This window comes from Salarias fasciatus, chromosome 15 (genome assembly GCF_902148845.1).
Source record: "Salarias fasciatus chromosome 15, fSalaFa1.1, whole genome shotgun sequence".
Classification (NCBI taxonomy): domain Eukaryota; kingdom Metazoa; phylum Chordata; class Actinopteri; order Blenniiformes; family Blenniidae; genus Salarias; species Salarias fasciatus.
Window position 1 is genome coordinate 17,401,546 of NC_043759.1, and position 19,372 is coordinate 17,420,917.

At 44.1% G+C, this 19,372-nt stretch overlaps 1 protein-coding gene across 1 annotated transcript in view; it reads left to right on the forward strand.

The window, feature by feature from the left end:
- The window catches only part of LOC115402028 (serine/threonine-protein phosphatase 2A 56 kDa regulatory subunit alpha isoform-like), a 37,866-nt gene that overhangs the window by 16,533 nt on the left and 1,961 nt on the right, over positions 1-19,372 (forward strand). The window contains exons 2-12 of the mRNA XM_030110444.1: positions 3,530-3,726; positions 8,932-9,033; positions 9,435-9,527; positions 14,306-14,436; positions 16,671-16,730; positions 16,978-17,086; positions 17,481-17,534; positions 17,715-17,765; positions 17,852-17,971; positions 18,764-18,891; positions 18,998-19,099. Of these exons, the coding sequence (XP_029966304.1) occupies positions 3,530-3,726; positions 8,932-9,033; positions 9,435-9,527; positions 14,306-14,436; positions 16,671-16,730; positions 16,978-17,086; positions 17,481-17,534; positions 17,715-17,765; positions 17,852-17,971; positions 18,764-18,891; positions 18,998-19,099 (1,147 nt within the window). The remainder of the gene's footprint in view (positions 1-3,529; positions 3,727-8,931; positions 9,034-9,434; positions 9,528-14,305; positions 14,437-16,670; positions 16,731-16,977; positions 17,087-17,480; positions 17,535-17,714; positions 17,766-17,851; positions 17,972-18,763; positions 18,892-18,997; positions 19,100-19,372) is intronic.

Here is a 19,372-nt window from a genome sequence, read left to right on the forward strand (position 1 = left end):
AGAAGCCAGAAGAATCAACTGGTTGTTGTCATCTAACAGACCCATTGCTAAAGATGTTGATGGGTTATAGAAGAGAAATACTTTTATTAATCCATGAGGGAAATTTCTTACAGCATAGCTTCATGGAACATGGCGCATGGAAATATTCCCCGGGGCCTTAATTAGGCAAGATACACTTGAAGATTGATGGATGGACACCATGCTCGTGTCTGTATGCTCGCTGTCGAGCTGCCGCCACCGCCGGTCAACTTGGCACACAGGCTGTGAATAGACAGATTTCCAAACATCTGCTCACCAACACTGGTGCTGCTCACCAGCTCAGTTAATGTCTGGTTACTAGAACACAAAACGGAAAAGGATACATAATGTGAATTTACTTGCATTCTAGTTTTGTAGTCTCCATGAGGTTGCTAGGCAACCGGCGCAGACATCAGGATGTTGCTGCACCTGGCCGAGAGATAATCCGTGTTTCTTACACTTCAGTCTTTCATTAAACAAATGAAGCTCGGTATGTTAATGAGTGATCTTTGGAAGCGCAAGTGGGTGGATTTCATTAGGTTTTAACAAAGCCAAAATAGCTAGATCTTGCTTTTCTGTATAATTGCTTGCTGTAGTTTAAGTTTAAAGCTGTCATTGTAAACTATATATATATGTCCCTCCATTCATCCGTAATGCCTACTTTATCCATCTTAGAGTCTGAAGCGCGATCCCAGCGAAAAACTGTCAAAAAGCAGGGCAGACCTTGAATAGTGTGCTGGCCAGTCTCAAGGCCACCAACAAAAGATTACAATCACTCTTGCACTTACAACTGCAGGCAATTTAGAATCACCAATTCGACAGAGCCGACAAGCATATTTCTGGATTGAATGGAAAAGTATGAGAATCTGGAAGTTGAAAAGGTTAGAGCAGCATGCAGTCTGATACAACATACATGTGCACTAGAAAAAATTGAGACTTAGGGATGTGTATGGTTCTGTCATGGCTTTCTTCTCGGTTTCACTCCAACAAGTTTGATTATGTGTGTGTAGTTTTGCTCACCCTCTTCCAGCACACACCACTCGGAGGGGGGAAATGTGAGCCGGGCCATGTGTCACGTTAACAACAACACATAGAAGCTTTTTATCTCCTTCCCCTGCAGTTTGATATTCAGTCTGCCCTTTCATTGCGGAATCCTTTGAGATTCGATACCTCGGAAAATTGGCATTAACGCAAAAAAAAAAGTGTGTTAACAAGTGGCGTCGGTACGGTTACACTCGCATATTGAGTTGGCGCTGAGCAGCGGCCGGTGGTCTGGCCTGCAGAGTTCAGTTGCATAAGTACTTCATCAGCTGTCAACACCAGTGGAACATTTTCACTACGTGTGAAGCTCATCGTGAATTTTTTGGGCCGCGCCTGAGTGTGAGACCTCCCCATGCCTCTCCCCGCGTCGTGGGGTAATTCCTGCCCCGTTACATAACGCCGCTCAATAAGAGAGTCTGCCCCGTAACTGCTCTTCTTGTGTCTGCTCCTCTCACCCAGCAGCACTGGAAAGCCTTTGTTTTGACCTCATGGATTCATTGAATATTTGGCTATTTGGTGTCAGAACGTTGAGTAAAATGAAAAACACAACCCAGCATGGTTATTAAAGTCAAGATAGCCTCGATCAACAGATGCCGGCACAACTTGAATACAATACAATACAAACGAAAAGTTATTGTTTTACACAATTTAGTAAGTGATATCTGATGTTTGTTTCGAACTGCAGATCTGGGATGGCTTTTGTCTGACTTAAAAGAAAAAGTACTTTCCTTGGTGTTAACAAAACTTTAGCAACTCCTCTGAAGCTGTGCTCAGTGAATTCCTTGGAAAACAAGCAATCAATGGACATAACTATTACGTACACATTTTATACCAATTTTTGAATCTGGTTAGTTGTTTTGGTTTGTGTGTTTAGGAGAGTAATGCAATCAACACTGAAAGAGCGACTCTCTCAGTAAAAGTGACCTCCTGCTATGAATACTCTGCTTTCTGAGGCCTGAAAAGGCTTTTAAAGAGGCAGAATGATTCTTAACTTGTATTATGTAGGACTACATACAGAGAAGTGCAGCTTAGGCACGTTAATTAAGACATTCACAGGCCGTTCAGCGTCAACAGTTTTCCTGGATAGCATATACATTTGCGTAACCTCAGAACCTTTCAGGTATCTGGTTGTAGCGCTGGTGTAAATCACAGTAGCAGCGTGGCAGGGCCTCGGCTCCGCCCCACCTGTAACATCTCGCCGCTGCTTGCGGAAAGAGGCCGGCATCCGCTCTCCTCCACCACCACGTCACTGTACAGTGTGCCACTGCATTTCTGGACGGCTGCCACAGGTTGTTTATAGCTTAGCCGGGGTCAGTTTGACAGCTCTAATAACCCTGACCGCTCTCACTGTCTAATCCATAAAAGGCTTTGCTGTCAAAGCCGAGAAAGACTGTCGCTCTGTGTGACGAGTACGTAAGGTGTATTGTGTGCGTCTGCCTGTTTGATTCGCCGTTGAGTTAGATAAGTAATATTATGTAATGAGAACTGTCATCACAGTTTGTGTTTTTGTGCTCCGAAACCCACGCGAGCAGAGTTTTGAATGAACCAAGGATGCTAAAAATAAGAAGTCCTAATATTTGTTTTATTAGAATGTGCTGCACTATTTTTACTCCGCACATCTGATTCAAAATGAATGAGTCATCAAGCTGCACCGAAACCTGAAATGAGCTATTCCTTCTGGAAACATCCAAAAACATAAATATGTGTGTCAAACGTGGCCTGAATGCTAAAACTAAGTCTGCGCTGGCCTGGTGGATGACCTTACACACAGCGCTTGGGCTGTATGAAATTAGGGTTTTATGCTTTGAGAGTAGTTCAGGATAACAGTGCTTTTATATGCAGATCCCTGACTTGGGAGCAGAATTCTTTTCAGTTTTTCACTATGCGTATCTTGACCAAGTTAGCATTATATTGTGATAATATGTTTGTGCAGACCTATATAACACTTTTTTTTCTTCAGTGAACTGAAACAAGACAAGACCTCTGCAGTTTTTCGTGTTTATAGGTTAATATAAGAGCTTATTGTTTCAATTCACGTCCATCTGAGTCAAAGTTTCTAGAGGTGGTGGCTTTCTGCTTGCACCAAGTGGGAGTTCTGGGTGGTAGAATTGGAAGAAAAACGGGATAAGGCACTTAGCAAATAAGCCCAGGTTGAGCTAGGCCAACCCAAACTATAAATGCCACCAAAGATCAGGTCTTAAAAGTAGAGCCTGCTAGCTTCATGCTAGCATAATCTCATAATTTAACAGAAGCGACCCACTCTTGATCAGATTTGGCTGTGTGAGGCTTATGAACCAAAATGAGTTTGACAGAACTGATTCAGGACATTTTGTCCTCCAGGATCAGGGAATCACAGAGCTGTAGATGCCGCCTCTCAGAGTTTCATTTGTGAACTTATTCACAGTGGATGTAAGTCATTTTCTTCAGTTGCTGCTGTATTGTAGCGGGTCTTCATTGTGTGTGTTTCCAGATGCCCCCTCCACCGAGCAGCAGGAGCTGTTCACGCAGAAGCTCCAGCAGTGCTGCATGCTCTTCGACTTCTTCGACTCGGTGACGGACCTGAAAAGCAAGGAGATCAAGAGGGCCACGCTCAACGAGCTGGTGGACTACGTTTCCACCAACAGGGGCGTCCTGGTGGAGTCCACGTACCCAGAGATCACTAATATGGTGAGGATGAGCACGGGCAGCCTTTCCTCCTGCTTCTCCAGGTTTCTTTAAGCAACTCAGCTGCTCTGTGTCCTGCGCTCGTGAGCAGGATTAAAAAAATGGAGGCTGATCTCGTGTCTAGACAGTGTGTGTCATGTCAGCAACACGTGGGGTGCATGTTACTCTCCTCATGTCAAAAGAAAAAAAAACACACAGGACACATGTGAAGCACAGAGGCCACATTGTGAACACAGGAAGAGCCTAATATTGTTGGATTAATTGAATCACGAGCCTTTAGCCTCACACTGCACATTCTCTCTCATAATGATTAAATCTGAGGGGACTGCGGGTTTTGTGATTCTTGCGTTGTCTTTAGATTGGAATTGAAGCTGTAAGTTGGAACATTTACTCTCATATAGTGGCTTATAAAGTGCAGGACTGGCGGAAGAGAGCTGTGGAGGGGGGTCACAGCAACTCATTAACCTATTGAACCACACATTTTATAGCTCGGTTTATGATTTGTGAGATAAGAGTTTTGAGGAAACCGTAAGTCCAACGGCCCTGACAGTTGTAGACTATGGATATAGAAACTTCTAACTAGCTCAGTGGTTTCCTTTGCATTTTGATCCTCACATATTTTATAATATGGAAAATGTTAGAAATGCCACCATTCAACCGAAAACTGTAGCTCAGTGTGAAACACCGTCTCCAGCCACAGTCAGTCGGTAAACCTCCAAAATGTTAAAAATGGATACAGCTGTAGACGATGGACGCGGTCTGAGGCATCGATCGGATTCCAGCTTGCTACGAGCAGAAGGCAGGGGAGAGCCTCAGCATGCCTCTTGCGATCAGCAGCGTGTGATTAATGTAATGTAATGAGGCGTCGTCTGCAGGTAAACATCAATGAGCGTCACGCGCGTCAGGGTCCAGTTTGATTAACTGGCCTGTTACACAACCGCGTGTCTTGACGACCGATGCAGTGCCGCGCACCGCGTCTGCGGCCTTCATGGTATAGATGGGTGTTGAGAGCAGGTGCCCTGCGCAGCCTAGATTCCTCCCACAGACCAGTAATGACTCATGTGCAGCATTTAGAACACAACAGTCAGGCCTGTAGTCAGGGCTGCAGTGATTCACTCCACACTGCAGATTATCATGATGGATCCCAGCAAAGCACATCCACAGCTGAGTCAAGGAGTCCTCCGATTACTAATGGACTGTAGGCAGTAATTCATGTCTGCCTTGCAACCATTGATTTAGGATGTGGTTTTGTCACTTGGTATTGACCTGCTGGTGCTGTATGCTCGAATTTAATCGCTCTCTTAAAGTACCTGAACTTGTATTTGGGAGCAAAAGGAGTTTGGATGTTGTTACTTTTTTAGATTATACTCTTGCATGAAGTCATACACTTCAAATAAATGCCTGTGACAGTTTAACTTCATCAGTTTTATGACCTGCGATGGTGTAGAAATGTGACTCCGGCCGTCATCAGTGGTCTTTGTTCATAACTTTGTTTCCCCGTGCTGTGTGTTAAAGAGGAACATGAGTGAAGCTTAGCAGAAATCCCGCTTTAGGGGGAAGCGTCGGCACTACAGACAGGCCGCTGAATGAGGTTAGACAAATAGCAGCTGCACTTTGAGAAAGCTGGCTTGATAATAGCTCTCCCCGATACTCCATGCTTGGCATCACATGATAATGAAGAGGTGAGCGTTTAAAGTGCTGCCCGTTATTCTGCCGCAGTGAGGACGCCTTTGATCACCGAGGTTGTGTTAGGAGTACAAACACCGAGGTTTCTCATCTTCATGAAAGGGAGGTTTTGCCTCTTTCGCCAACGTTATAATTAGTGTTACTGGCACATTATGGAAAATCACTCCTGTCAGTCGGCTTGTAATGAATTCTTTCAATTCTGTGCCAGGGGATAAGTGGAGAGACTGCAGGTTTTCACTGACACAAGCACCCATGAGACACTCATTACCCCCCCCCTGCTTATTTAAATAAAATAGAATTCCCACCTTTTTTCCCCCTTTGTAGCACCACTGGATGCAACGATGGCTCTGTCCTGCCCCTCGTTTTTCCTTTTCTCTCACTGTAAGACTAGTCCGTCACAGCACCACAGCTTCTGGGTTAGGGTTAGCGCCAAAACAGCCCATTTCAATCCTCCTACATCACTTTCACCCACAAATTGTTTTCTTTTCTTTTTTTTTTCCTTCCATAGAAGGCCTCTCGTATGTGTCTCTTGTCATTCTCTCAGCATGTTCGTCTGGTTGAGGCCTCCTGCAGTTATTCTGTGGGAGAGTTAGAGAGGATTATCCGGAATAACTAATCACATCATGCGTGTCTGCAAAGGCCTGCTGGATGAAAGTTGTAACTGGAGAAAAAAAAAACTTTGCAGTGACCTTTCACCTGTCGCCTTTGATTGGCTGAGTGACCATATTTGGTCTTCTGCACATTTCTTTCATGCAAATAAAGTTAATCACAGTCAGAGCAAACATGCCAACACATTTTAATGCTTAACATATACACAGAGTGAAACCTTTAATCAGTCCTCAGAACGTTTCCAAAACTCACACAGGCACGTTTCACTAAGGAGGTGATCAGTTCGCTTCCCAGTACAGTATGAACTCCCTGAAGCCCTTAAACCTCAAATTTAATTACGCAGAAGTGGATTATGTGAGGTTATTGTTGTGACAAGCTATTGTTGTCTTCAGTGGGTCAACATGGAAATATCGTATATAATGTTCCTATGCCTCATAACAGCTCAGAGTACGGCTCCTTCAGGTTCCAGCCGTTGTACGGAGTGCCCTATAAGAGGTTAAGCGTGTGGCTGGATATCTCCTCTGGCATCCCAGCGTGTAATCTGAGCCGTCTGGTTCCAGCTTAACCACTCATGTGCCTCACATCAGGGAAAGTTAGAGTAAGTTATCCATCCATCTCTGTCTCGGCGAACACACGCCTTGCAGACAGTGTGAGGCCAGTGGCGAGATTGCCGGGCCGTTTCGGAGTGCGCGGGGAGAGAGTGAACATGACTAACGGAGTAAAGTGCTTCAAGACTGCAGAAAGCAGGGCAAAGGTCATCGTATAGGTGGAGGTTCAAATACATTGACGCATTGTCTCATAAGGTCTCCATAATTATTTCCAAATTGGTATACGTAGAGGAAGAACACCAGATGATGCCACATAGTGTCTCTTATATATTAATTTTAAACAAAAGATTTAGTCCAGCATCAGTGTGTTTAATAAAGCAGTAAGATCTGTAGGTGAAACTGTAGTGTGTTCATAGTTGATTCTGAGGGTTCAGTGATTTTGTGTGTTTTGTCACAAAGACACGACACAGAATCAGTAATTTACTGAATCGGCATTCTCCTGAAAGACTCCTGGTTTTGTTCCAACTAAAGCTTTGACTCTCGCAGCTTTTGCTTTTTGTGTATTTTTTTTTATTTTTTTGGCTGTGAACGAGTTTGAGCAATACGATTGCCAGATGGTGTTGTCAGACGATGTTGCACGAGCACGAAAGATCACTCTTTTGTTTTGTTCCTCCGTAACTATATACTGACAGGCAAATTCATTTTGCATTTAATGGCACTTTTCCGCTGCGCTCAATCCATCCGTTGGGAGCAGTTTGGGGCTCAGTGTCTTGCTCAAGGACTCTTCAACATTTCGGGAAAGGGAAATGAGAAACTGAACCTGCAACCTTTGCTTCTGCCCACCGAGTAGAAAGTGTGTGGTTGTTACTGTTTGACTGAAGACTGGATTTTGCTTTTTGTCTTCGGCTGTGAATGAGTTTGAACTCCTATTATTTCCAGATGGTGTTTTCATCAGCTGTGGAACAGCTGCTCTGCAGCGGCAGACTCCAGGAAGGACCAGAGCAGGCAAATAACAGCTCGCCACAGTTAACAGCGGTGGTCTGAAGGGCTCATTCATCCTTAAAGAGGATGGGAAACAGGAGCATGAGACCGAGCTTCCTCTCATTCCTTTCAGCTAATAGAGATAAGACCAAAATAGTCATGTGAAAATGTAATCATGTCTCGGCAGACTCAACATTGGCACCCGTTAGTTATTGGAGACAGATGTGAAACCTCACAATTCAACCTCCAGTGTCTGTGGAGGAGTTCAGGGGAATCGGTGCAGCAGGTAACGATTTGCACGCCTGTCTTTTGAACTCACGAAGAAACTTTATTAGAGGATTTTAACACGCTGAGACAGGGTGTCTGAAACGATTGAGGAGACTTTTATTTCAGGAATTTTCACTTTCCCAAAACGCTTTCATTCAGTGATTTTTCTGAAGGGTCAGAGAGTCTCTGTCAAACCTCTACAAGTGTTGAAATGATAACATTTATGTGTAATTGGTCGAGATTACAACGATGAGGAGGTTTTACTTCAAGAGTCCAGACACTGAACAACTGACTTTAGCTTTTAGTCGCATTCGTATTCTTATAATCCAAAGTATACAGCATGAAGCATTCATTCATCCTCTCTACTGTTTATCTGAGGGCTGCTTTATGATCCCAGCTTGTTCTTGGTAAAAGTGGGATGCATATATATGTCGATATATAGTGTATTTTTAAGCATCCTGAACAGGTTTTGCTCATTTGCTCTCATGTTCGGACGTCTCAAAACGTCTTTCTGTGGATTCCTCAACCTGTGAGGTTTAAAACATTCTTTTTCCGCTTTCCTCTCTCCCATTAGTGTCACTTTGGATTTCCCAGTTGTCAGCAGTTAATTTGATGTTGTGTTTATCACTTCAGCAGGAGACATCCAATCACATAACGCTTGCTTTTCCAGCTCTGTGTTTGTGTGTGTTTAAAAAACAAAGCGAGATGGAGGTGGCACTGACCTGTCTGCAATGATTGTCTTTGGTACAGAATTTAAATGAGGGGTTGTGACAGATGTAGAATCGGTAATGGTTTTATCAGCCACCTCTGCTGATCTGAATTAAACAAACGAGGTGCTTCTCATTCCCGTTAGTGACTCGTCAGCGATGCCGCGGTGCGCACGTCGTCACAGTGACTCTCCGGAGGTTTACTGCCCATCATTAAATCACAAGGAAACTTTAATGGCTGCTTATCACAGAAAGCTCAAACAGTGGACAAGAGAGGCTTCGGTAAAGATCAACACATTGTTTAAATATAGTCACGTGTAAATAAAAAATAAATAAAAGTGAGGGAACCTTTTTGTCAGAGATTTCAGCTTGTATCTTTAAGATGTCTTTTGTTGTTGTTGTTGTTTCAGATCAGCACCAATATTTTTCGGTCTCTGCCACCAAGCGACAATCCAGATTTTGACCCAGAAGAGGACGAACCCACTCTGGAGGCTGCGTGGCCTCACATTCAAGTAAGAACACACACACACACACACACACACACACACTGGCCTGCAAAATGATCGGATCTAGTTGGGAAAAGTTGCATGGAAAAACCAAAGGAAAAAAATAAAAAGACCTCTTGTTTCAATTTGGCCTCAATTAAAAGAAATGCCTCAATTGCTGAAACACGATCAACCATATGATGAGTTTTTTAAGGACATCCACTTTAGTTTCTCATTTTTGTTTTTCCTGTAAAAAGCAGCTTCCTAATTATTATCTTTTTGCAGCTCAGGCTGTGTTGAGATCAAACAGGGCAGGACGTGGCCCACAGACCAAATGGTCTGACACCCCTGCTGTAGCTTTTCCTTAAAATTTGCTGCAACATCAGCACAAATTTCATCTTATTAATGTTTCTTCTTTTCTTTTTCAGCTGGTTTACGAGTTTCTGCTGCGATTTTTAGAGAATCCAGATTTCCAACCCAGCATTGCAAAAAGATACATCGATCAGAAGTTTGTCCTGCAGGTATGTGTGTTTCCTGCCATGTACACAAGCGAGCTTACCTCTCAGCTGTACTTCCACTCCATCAGGTAGAATCTGATGTGGTCAGCTCTTTATTTACAAACATTGATCTGTCACATTTCCGCTGTATTCTTAGTTTTTGAGCTGGTTCAGAGTCATGTTTGAACCTGGGATCTCCTCCCCACCAACATTTTCATTTTCGAAAAACTAGTTCACCTCTTCAGTCGTAGCTGCAGCTCTTGTGCTTTCAGTGGTTGATGGCAGTTGGCCAAACGACTAGACTTCGCGAGTGTGGTGAATACTACGATAATTGTGCTTTGGAAGTTGACCGGCCCTCAGCGCGGCGCTCCCGATGAGTCAAACCTTCGTGACGCTCTCGCCCGGATCCGTCTGTCCTGGCTCGGCACCCACCTACTGCAGGAATTCCCCAGTTCCCGCAAAGCAGCGGCTAACGGGGACCGCAGGGCCAGGAATGTTGGCAAGGCCACATCTGAGGTGCCTGCTCCGACTTTCCATGATGTGAGCGTGTCGTTCGGGAGCTTTAAAAATAGCTGCCTGCTGTTTACTCTTCAGAAGGAAAGCGGTGGAGCGCGGTCGGGGAAGAAAGAAGGACTTGGAGGTTTTGGTGGCCGTGGACGTAGGAGAGGAAATCCTGCGGATCGTTTAAGCTCACTTATGACATGCAGAGCACAGAGATGGGACGTTACAGGTCTCCCTGGGACGTTCACATCCCACAAAGCGGTCAGGGCATTCAGCATTCAGTGGTTCCTCAAGAGCATTTCCAAAGTGGAGAAGACTTTTACATCACTTCGATCAGTGCTAGAACATCTGTACACAACACAAGACAAGTATTCTGGCCCACTGTTGGGCAGCGTTCACACTGCAGTTACAAGCACCCCAATGTCAACGGTTTTGCCCAGAAATCTACCAGATTCTTTCAGAACTTTCTGAGCAGCACAAAGTTTTTGTCATGAAATGCAGCAATTCAGACTGAGGATAACTTTCAGACTGAGGGTAACATGTGAAACTGGCTGGGATCCATTTTTAAAACGGTGTCTTTCTTTTCTCTCAGTCCTGATACGGGGAAGGAGTTGAGCTGTTTTCGCAGGGTATGCACAGACCCCTGGGAACAGCTGGCTGAAGTTCACAAAACCAAAAGATTGTTCTCTTTCCCAAATATTTCAGAAAAGATGGAATTGAGTCAGACTTATTGATCTTTAGTCACATTTAAAAACTCTTTCCTAAAGTGTTGCTTAAGAATTCCAGGGATAGACAGCAGCTTAATTCAAGCATGGAATTTAAATACCTTTAAAGTTTCAAAAGTCTTACAGGTTTTCTCTTCTTACTTTTATTCATCTCTTTACATTTGCAAAAACACCCCCACACGTATATAAGCAAATGGCAGTCTTTTTTGCTTGCCATTCATTTAGCATGTTAACGTCAACGTTAGCGTGTTTGGTGCCGAGTTCCTATCTAAGGAATCACCGGGATATAAAACCGGTGATATTGTGGTCAAGCTGAGGGCCGCCGCTGACCACCAATAAAGACATCGAGCCAGAAAACAAATGAACATCACATTAAAATCAAAGTCTATGTCCACGCATCGGGAGTACAGTCTGCCGCTGGCTTCATGCTCACTCAGTGACATTGTCTCCAGCCAGTGTCAGAGAAAGCCTGAGGTTTTATACACAAATAGAAAACTGCTGTTTGACTTCAGCCGTCACCGCGAAGGTTCACAGCAGACTGCGCTGATCTGAATATTGAACGACGTACATCATAAGTGACCTCTGTTTACAGTCCTTACGTGTTGAATGCGGGCCAAACTATACGAGTTTTCTTTCTAAAATAACAATAAAACATTTAAATTAAAACATCTTTAACAGTTTATCCATTAGCTGACAATTTAAGACCAAACACTCATTTATCAGCCACCATTTGCCTGATTATTTCCACTAATCATCAAAATCCATCTAAATATATACGATCGTAAACAGACGAGGCATTTTCTATCAGAGTTGTGTTTTTTTTACGCTTAAATAAGCAATTAATCGTTATTTTTGTCAATATCCAGCTGGACATAGCACGCATATTCATTTGTTCGTCACTCAAAGTGAAAATAGTCCTTTTGTCTTCCGTCTGGCGCCGGCTCCTGAGAAAGCTGAGGTCCTGCTGTGCCTTGTTTTGATGGAATATTGATGTTTCCTCAGGCGTGTCTGAATTATTCTGTGGTGCAGCTTTCATAACAAAGTCCGGCCCGGTGTCCCATTTCGCCGCCATTGATCAACCTCTGTGAGAGCCGAGGGATCAGAAACAAATGGTGATTAATTTTCTGTCCATCAACTAATTGCTTCAGCCCTAATTCTGATTTGACCCCTCAGGGGTTGCTTCCTAAAGCGTTTTAGATTCAGACGTATCGATAAAAACATCCATAATTGTTGAATTGAACCGCTCGGTTATGTTCCATAGTTACAGTAATCCCATCAACAGTTGGCCGGCGACGCAAGAAATCAAGCAAAAACATGCAATTTGAAGTTATTTCATCACTTTGACGTATAAATCCTGTAAATCAAATATTGTTCGTGAAGCCACCATGCACATTAGTTTACATCGCTGCACACATTGTCCTGGTTCCTCTGAAGAGATTACGCTCCCTTTTCACCTTTGACCACCTCGGTGTTCCACAGTCTGTGGCCAGTCTGCGGTCCCTCCTCCACTAACAAGTGCTGTCAACAGATTTATCAAACGGCGTATTGTGTATGTACTGATAAGGAAGCGTAGCCGGGGTTTCACATCGACACAATTGCCATGGTAACCGCTGACCGCTGTCACTAGTTGCTGCGAGTTACAGCAGATGTTGATGCTTGTTTTACGGTACTTGTTCATTTTTCTGGCAGCTTGAGAGTTTATTGAAAGTTCATAGTTGATTTGCAGAGTGGCTTCATTGAAAAGCAATGAAAAGTCTGGTTCTTCACTGAGCCTTCCTGGAGACTACTGTTCATCAAATCAAAATTTCGCCATGCCAACACTTGTTTACGGAAGCTCCTCTATTATGCTGCTGTCGTGACTGAGCGCTGCTCCTCCTGCCTGCTCTAATGAGATATTAATCAATGAATAAGATTGGAGCAGTTATCGTTATGATCCTCCCGCAGCTCAATAAGCCCGATGGCCGCTGTGTGTTTGGCCGCTGTTGGACAGAGACACAAAGCAAACGCTGGGCTTACTGATCGGACCTTTCAGCGGCGCTTACTCCCAATTTTAATCACAATCGATCTGAATGTGGACGCCGACTTAAATCCGACGTAAGCTTCCTCCCCCCACGCCGGGATAACAAAGCGTGGGAGCACTTGAAAATCATGGAAAGCTGTCAGCTTTACGGCCCTGGAGGAAATAAATAGTTGATATAATAAACGCGGAGAGAGCAACTGGTGGCACCGTTTAACGATACCCGATTGAGTGTGAATCACGATGCGCAGTAACAGGATGAAACCCTTTCCCCGACTATAAGCAGGGTTAAAAATAGACCGCCGGGCCCGTCACCAAGGTGCCGCTGACATGCTTGTGGAAGACGAGCGCCGCAGCCGGAAGCTGTTCGGAGCCTGAAAGCACTCTCTTTGAACTCGGTGGCACCGGCTCCGCTGCCCGCAACGCTACTGTAACAATGACTCATCGCACGAGAATACAAATAGCTGCCGAACGCCGAGCGTTTCACATCTGTGTACAGTATCCAGCGATCAGGCACGCGTCCCACGTGCCTCTTAGATAAGATGCTGCAAGTTGGTTTTGACATGGCGTCATTATCTGCCATCACATTTCACATCAAAACTCTGTTTTTATTTTTTGCTTTAATCAAAGGATTCAAAGGTGTGTATTTACGACGGGACTCAATAAGGGACAGTTTCACATGAAACCTAACCAGAAAAGAAATAAAGTGATATGAAAGGTAACTAGTAGAACTCCTGTCATTATCATCTCAATCGTTTGAACATTGAAAGCTAGAAAGAGAGACGAGTGAGAAGATCACCGTTGATCAGATTGCTTGTAGTCTGTCGGAGAAATTCTGGAAGCCAATTTTCACTACCTGGAAAAGCCTTTTGAATAATGTCTTCTTTCCATTTGCTGCTTTTGTAATGGAAAGGTGAATCTCCTTCAGTCTTTTTTATCATATATTCAAAGATCCTCTATGGAGGCAGAGATTGATCACATGTTTTATATAATAGAAGGCTCCAACGCCTGATGAGCACAGAACATCTCAGTTGGTCAAAGCACATCACAGAACAGTGCAGGAAGGGGGATGTTTAAAGATCGTCATGATGTAAAGATCACATCCTCGTAGTCTTAAGTTCCCTCGGTGAATTAGACTTACTGTTTTCTTTTGTCTGTTACTTTGGCTTCAAATATTAATGCTTTTGTTTGCGTGCGACAGCTTCCACCAGTGGAAGTGTAGTATTGGTTTCATTAAGTAACAAAACACAACAGAGCGATGTTGAACTGCATCAGGGTCTGTCCTGAGCTCAGCAGATGATTGGTTTATCGATCCTCTCTCAGTCTCTGTATTATTAATAAAAGCACATCACAGCACAGCATAGGAAGGAATGAGCAACAAATCCGTTGACAGTGTGTATTGAAAGGTTTGAATCACCTGGAATAAAGGTCAAACTGTTCTGTATCCGCCAGATCTCAGGGGACGTGTGATTAAAAGTTCATCAGTCAGTAGAAGTGGTGAGTCACCGCGAGTGCAGTCGAGATGAAGGAGGACTGAGAGCTTCGTTTTCTCCCCGCAGCTGCTGGAGCTGTTCGACAGCGAGGACCCGAGGGAGAGGGACTTCCTGAAGACCATCCTCCATCGGATTTACGGAAAGTTCCTGGGGTTGCGAGCCTTCATAAGGAAGCAGATCAACAATATTTTCCTGCGGTGAGTTAACAACACTCAAGAAACATCTGATCTTAATTCACCCAATACCTTTTTTTGTTTTTCACTAAATTTGAGACTCAGATTAAAACTTTGAGAGAGATGTAGTTCGATTTGTTTCGTGCTGTGATTCATGATCAGGTGGAAGAATAGAAAATCAAAAGGTAATCAGACAGTATTATGAGAGCTGTCATCCCGAGAGCTGTGCTGCTTTCAGAAGCCTCTGTTTGATTCCTGTGGGGTTTTTTTTCTTTTAAATTTTATCTCTGAGTTGCTCCGACTTCATTGTTAATAAGAGGTCAACTATTTCAAAATGATGCACTGGAGGCAGCAAGTTCAGAGTGAAATGAAGGATCGTCTTTCACAAGGTCAAGGACTGAACATTCAACTCAACCAGATGAACGAGCTGCAGATTTACAGATCTGGAAGTTGTACACGGAAGCAAACAAGACCCACAACTACAAAATGTGTTCTGCTTCAAGAATGAGAAATTGTGGAGGAAAATACACAAATGAATCAATGTGTGTTTTGAGGTGGTGTGACTCATTTGAGGATTGAATGAAATCCCTGCTGAGGTTTGAAGATGTTTTTGAAATTCAATTCACATTTTAGGTGAGAAAGTACCTTTGGGTCGCCATTATTGATCATATTTATGCGGCGTGAGTCAGTGATCATTAAAATCTGTTCGTTCACCTGCTTGAATGTCTCAAAAAGCTGGGACACTTTCCAAATTTCATAAACCAATATTTGAATTTTAGAAGAGGGATGTTGTCACCTTGGAGTCAGGTGAAGGATTCCAGCAGCTCAGCAGCCGTTTGGCCTCGTGTCTTTTTTTCATTTCATTTCATTTCACGTGTCAGATATTTTGTGCGTGTCTGTTTGGAGCATCAGGCATGTAGACTTTTTGCACACTCCTCTATTGTGAAACCCTGCTGGTGGAAGGAATGCAGCTCGTCTTGCTGAGACATTCGATTCCTTCCTTGAAAGGTTTTTCTGAAAATGAGTTCTAAAAGCTCCGTGTGCTTCCCATTAGAGACGGCAGTTTTATAGATCATGGTAATATTTGGGCTTTTGTTTTGTGTGCTGCAGCTTTAAGTTACATTTATACATTTGACAGTGAGCTTTGTTGACAAACAGTGATTTGACTGGACTCCTGAGCACATTCCTGATTTCCAGAAATGCAGAACATCCACTTTTGGTCTTTGCTCCTTGTGCACCGAAATTCTTCAGCAGATCTTATGCCTTGTAGTTTATTCCCGAGCAATCTTCTTAAATTGCTCCACAGGTTTTTAATATGGTTTAAGTTTCTGATGAGGCTGTGCTCCTTTATTCCCAGAGGAAGTACTGACCTGTTGACCTGCCTGGTTTCTCAAATGCTCCTGCAGTTGTTAGAAATGTGTGAAATTGACCATTTCTGCCTTCTTTGTCCCCGTCCCAGATTGTGTTTATGTGACTTGAGAATCCTTCGAGGATCCTTTTGGAGAGTGGGGGTGGGAAAAAGAAAACAGCAGGCCTCCACTGCGTCCACTGCCTTTCTGTCTCTATTTAAATTCTATTTAGAATCTGGATTGTCTTTCAGTTGATTACAGTTTGATCAAATGTATTAATAAATGTACATAGTTAATAACTCCGATTGACTTCTCGTCCTTCAAGCCAGAGCAGCGCAGCCAGACACGGCGGCAGCAGCCGCTCGCCGTGTCTTCGCCGTTGCTGCGTGACAATGAGCCTCAGATGATTGAAACAGGGGACACTTGATGTCGTTTCCAACAGGCAAGGTGGCAAAACGGGTGCACCCACTTTGACCATCTGCCACGGAGGATAAAAATAGGGCCGCGGCTGTCAGGCCCTGTCTGTACATACCGGTGGCTGCGTGGCGAGGTGGAGATGCGTTACCGAACAGACGGCATGACTGATGTATGGATCACGACGTTACATAACAGCATTTCAGTTAGCAGTTAAATATGTTTCCACTTAATTCCAAATGAAACCTGAATTAAACTTAGTCAACTAAAGAATTTGCTGGTCAAAAACTTGCACGCGCTTTTTTGTTGTGTATCTATCTGGGTTTAAAGGGTTCTAGTCCTCTGCATGTGGCTCTTCACTCGGGCTGAATGGGAGCGTTTTGAAGTGAGCACGCTACCGGACACGGTCGGGATCAATTGTTCTGATCAGTGTGTTCTCCCGCCGGATTAGTCATGTGTTGTTTTTTTTTAATTCCGTTCGATGTGTTCCTGCAGGTTCGTCTACGAAACCGAACACTTCAACGGAGTCGCCGAGCTGCTGGAGATTCTGGGAAGGTGAGAGATGAAACATGATGTCTGTATGATGTGCATAAATGTGTTTTTACCCTCAGTTTAACTCTCGCTTTCTTGAAATGTTATGATCAGACTTCCCTTATTGTCTCTTTGGGGCTGTTTGAGCTGCAGAATTGCTCCAGATGTTCGCAGCAGATGTCTGGTTCAGCTCGTACTTCACTGCGTTAGAGTTCAGGCCGCTGCTTTGCCTCGTAACCCGACGGTTCTCCGCGGTCTGGTCTGTTTACAGTATCATCAACGGGTTCGCGCTGCCTCTGAAGGCAGAGCACAAGCAGTTCCTGATGAAGGTGCTCATCCCGCTGCACACAGCCAAAGGACTGGCTCTGTTCCACGCACAGGTAGGAGAACGCCGCCGCTCGCATGAGAACAACACACATTCTGCGGTAAATGACTTCTTACCATGTGAAGAACTGGAATATGCAGCAGTGGAGTCTCAGCTGGATTGAAAGTACTGTTAATGCTATATTGTAGCACCTTCTAGTGGCAAGACATGGGAAATGCCCGCACTTATTGATTTTTCATGTTGCTGTCCATGCAAGTCACCACTGTGACAATTAAAAAGGATAATCACATTTATTTGATTTATTGTATAATAATGTTATTTATGATCTATCTGCTGATTGTGGTTTTTAAGTATCAGCTGCATGAATGCAGCCTGAAACGCACGAAAACGCCCGCCGAGGTTTGTTGTGACACTACAGATCTGTGTGCTTCTTCTTCTCTGCCCCTCAGCTGGCCTACTGTGTGGTCCAGTTCCTGGAGAAGGATCCTACGCTCACAGAGCCGGTACGATTTATTCTCGTCCTCCCTCCTACTCAAAGCGCCAAGCCTTGAGCACTAAATTAGTTCCCACTGCAGAGACATTTGTAGAAACCGCCCACTCAGCGAAGCACCAGGGAGATGTGTGTGTGTGTTTTTTTTTTTTCCCTCCTCACTCTCTCAAGAAAATGTTTCTCATCTCTGCAGGTGATCCGCGGTCTGCTGAAGTTCTGGCCTAAAACCTGCAGCCAGAAAGAGGTCGGCTATGAATAAAACACACACCTACGGAGCTGTTTGTTCGCTCTGGCTGGTGGTGTGTGTTTAACGCTCCTCGCTCCGAACAGGTGATGTTCCTGGGTGAAATCGAAGAGATCCTCGACGTCATCGAACCAACGCAGTTCAAGAAGATCCAGGAGCCTCTGTTCAAACAGATCTCCAGATGTGTAGCCAATCCACATTTTCAGGTACAGAAGAGTTTTATTTTGTGGTGCTGTGAGTTTTGACACCTTCTTTGTTGTTGCCTCTCTGAGCGTGTTGCAACAAACACAAACTGTTAGGAGCTTCACCCTTCGTGGGGCAAGTGTCTGTATTTGGTAACTTCCTCATTTCTCTCTGTTTTCTTCCAGATGAATAGTGAATTAATGACAGACTTAAAACTAAACCCAATGACCTGTTGAAATGTTTAACATTCAGTCGCAGCACGCAAAAAAACAAGTGGCATTGTAAACACTTATAAAACTCTTTACACATATTAGTGTGGGAATGCATCCAATTTGGGTTTTAGATAAGGAAAAATGTACAATTCTGATCTGTTTTGCACTTTTCCAACAGATAATTTAAGTTAGTATAAAAAAAAGTCTTTATTTGCACAATTTCTAAAATTCACACACAAGCTGCACCAGTTACAAAGTAGTATGAATATTTTAACGTCTGTGATTATCTTTATGTCGTTACACGATAAGAAATTAACAAGAGACTAAATGTGACAAAGGTCAAACATTAGTTTTACACTTTGCTTCTCAATTCTATGTTTTTACTTGGAGTTTGGTTGTATTATTTATTCATGGTGTCTTTTGATGGATGAGTTTTCACCGTATACCACTAGAGGGAGCTGTTTGAAAATCGTTGATTTCTCGCTGGCGTCTCGCTCACTTTGTGTCACAGCGCTCTGTGTGAACAGACTGTACCGTCCCCGTCACTTCTCCTCGTGGTTTTACGCCGCGCCTTCCGCTCCCTGTGCCTCTCCGTCCTCGCAGGTGGCCGAGCGAGCGCTGTACTTCTGGAACAACGAGTACATCCTCAGCCTCATCGAGGAGAACATCGACAAGATCCTGCCCATCATGTTCGGCAACCTGTACAGGATCTCCAAAGAGCACTGGAACCCGTACGTAGTGTTCACACGCTCGCTGCTGGTTTTTAAGCTCTGTGGAGAACAGACGGGCAGCCCAGAGCGGTCGTTAAATCCCAGAGTGTGCGTCTGTGTGCCGCAGGACGATCGTCGCTTTGGTCTACAACGTGCTGAAGACGCTGATGGAGATGAACTGTACGCTGTTCGATGAGCTGACCTCCTCTTATAAAGCAGACCGGCAGAGGTGAGACCTGGAGCCGACCCCCAGTCGGGGTCGTATTATTCCGAAACTTTAGTGAAAAATGAGGGAATTTTGTGTCTTTCAAATGCAGCGCCACATGAAAGAAAACCAGTTTTGTGATCATATTGGAGGAGGTGGTGTAATCCTGTGATCCAGTTGACCTCCATGTCCGTCAGGCTTTTTCCCATTCTGCACTGTTGCGTGATTTTGCCACGGGACCGTTCACGGGCGCTGAAAAAAGCCGGAGACGACAACTCAATGTTTTCCTCTCCTCAG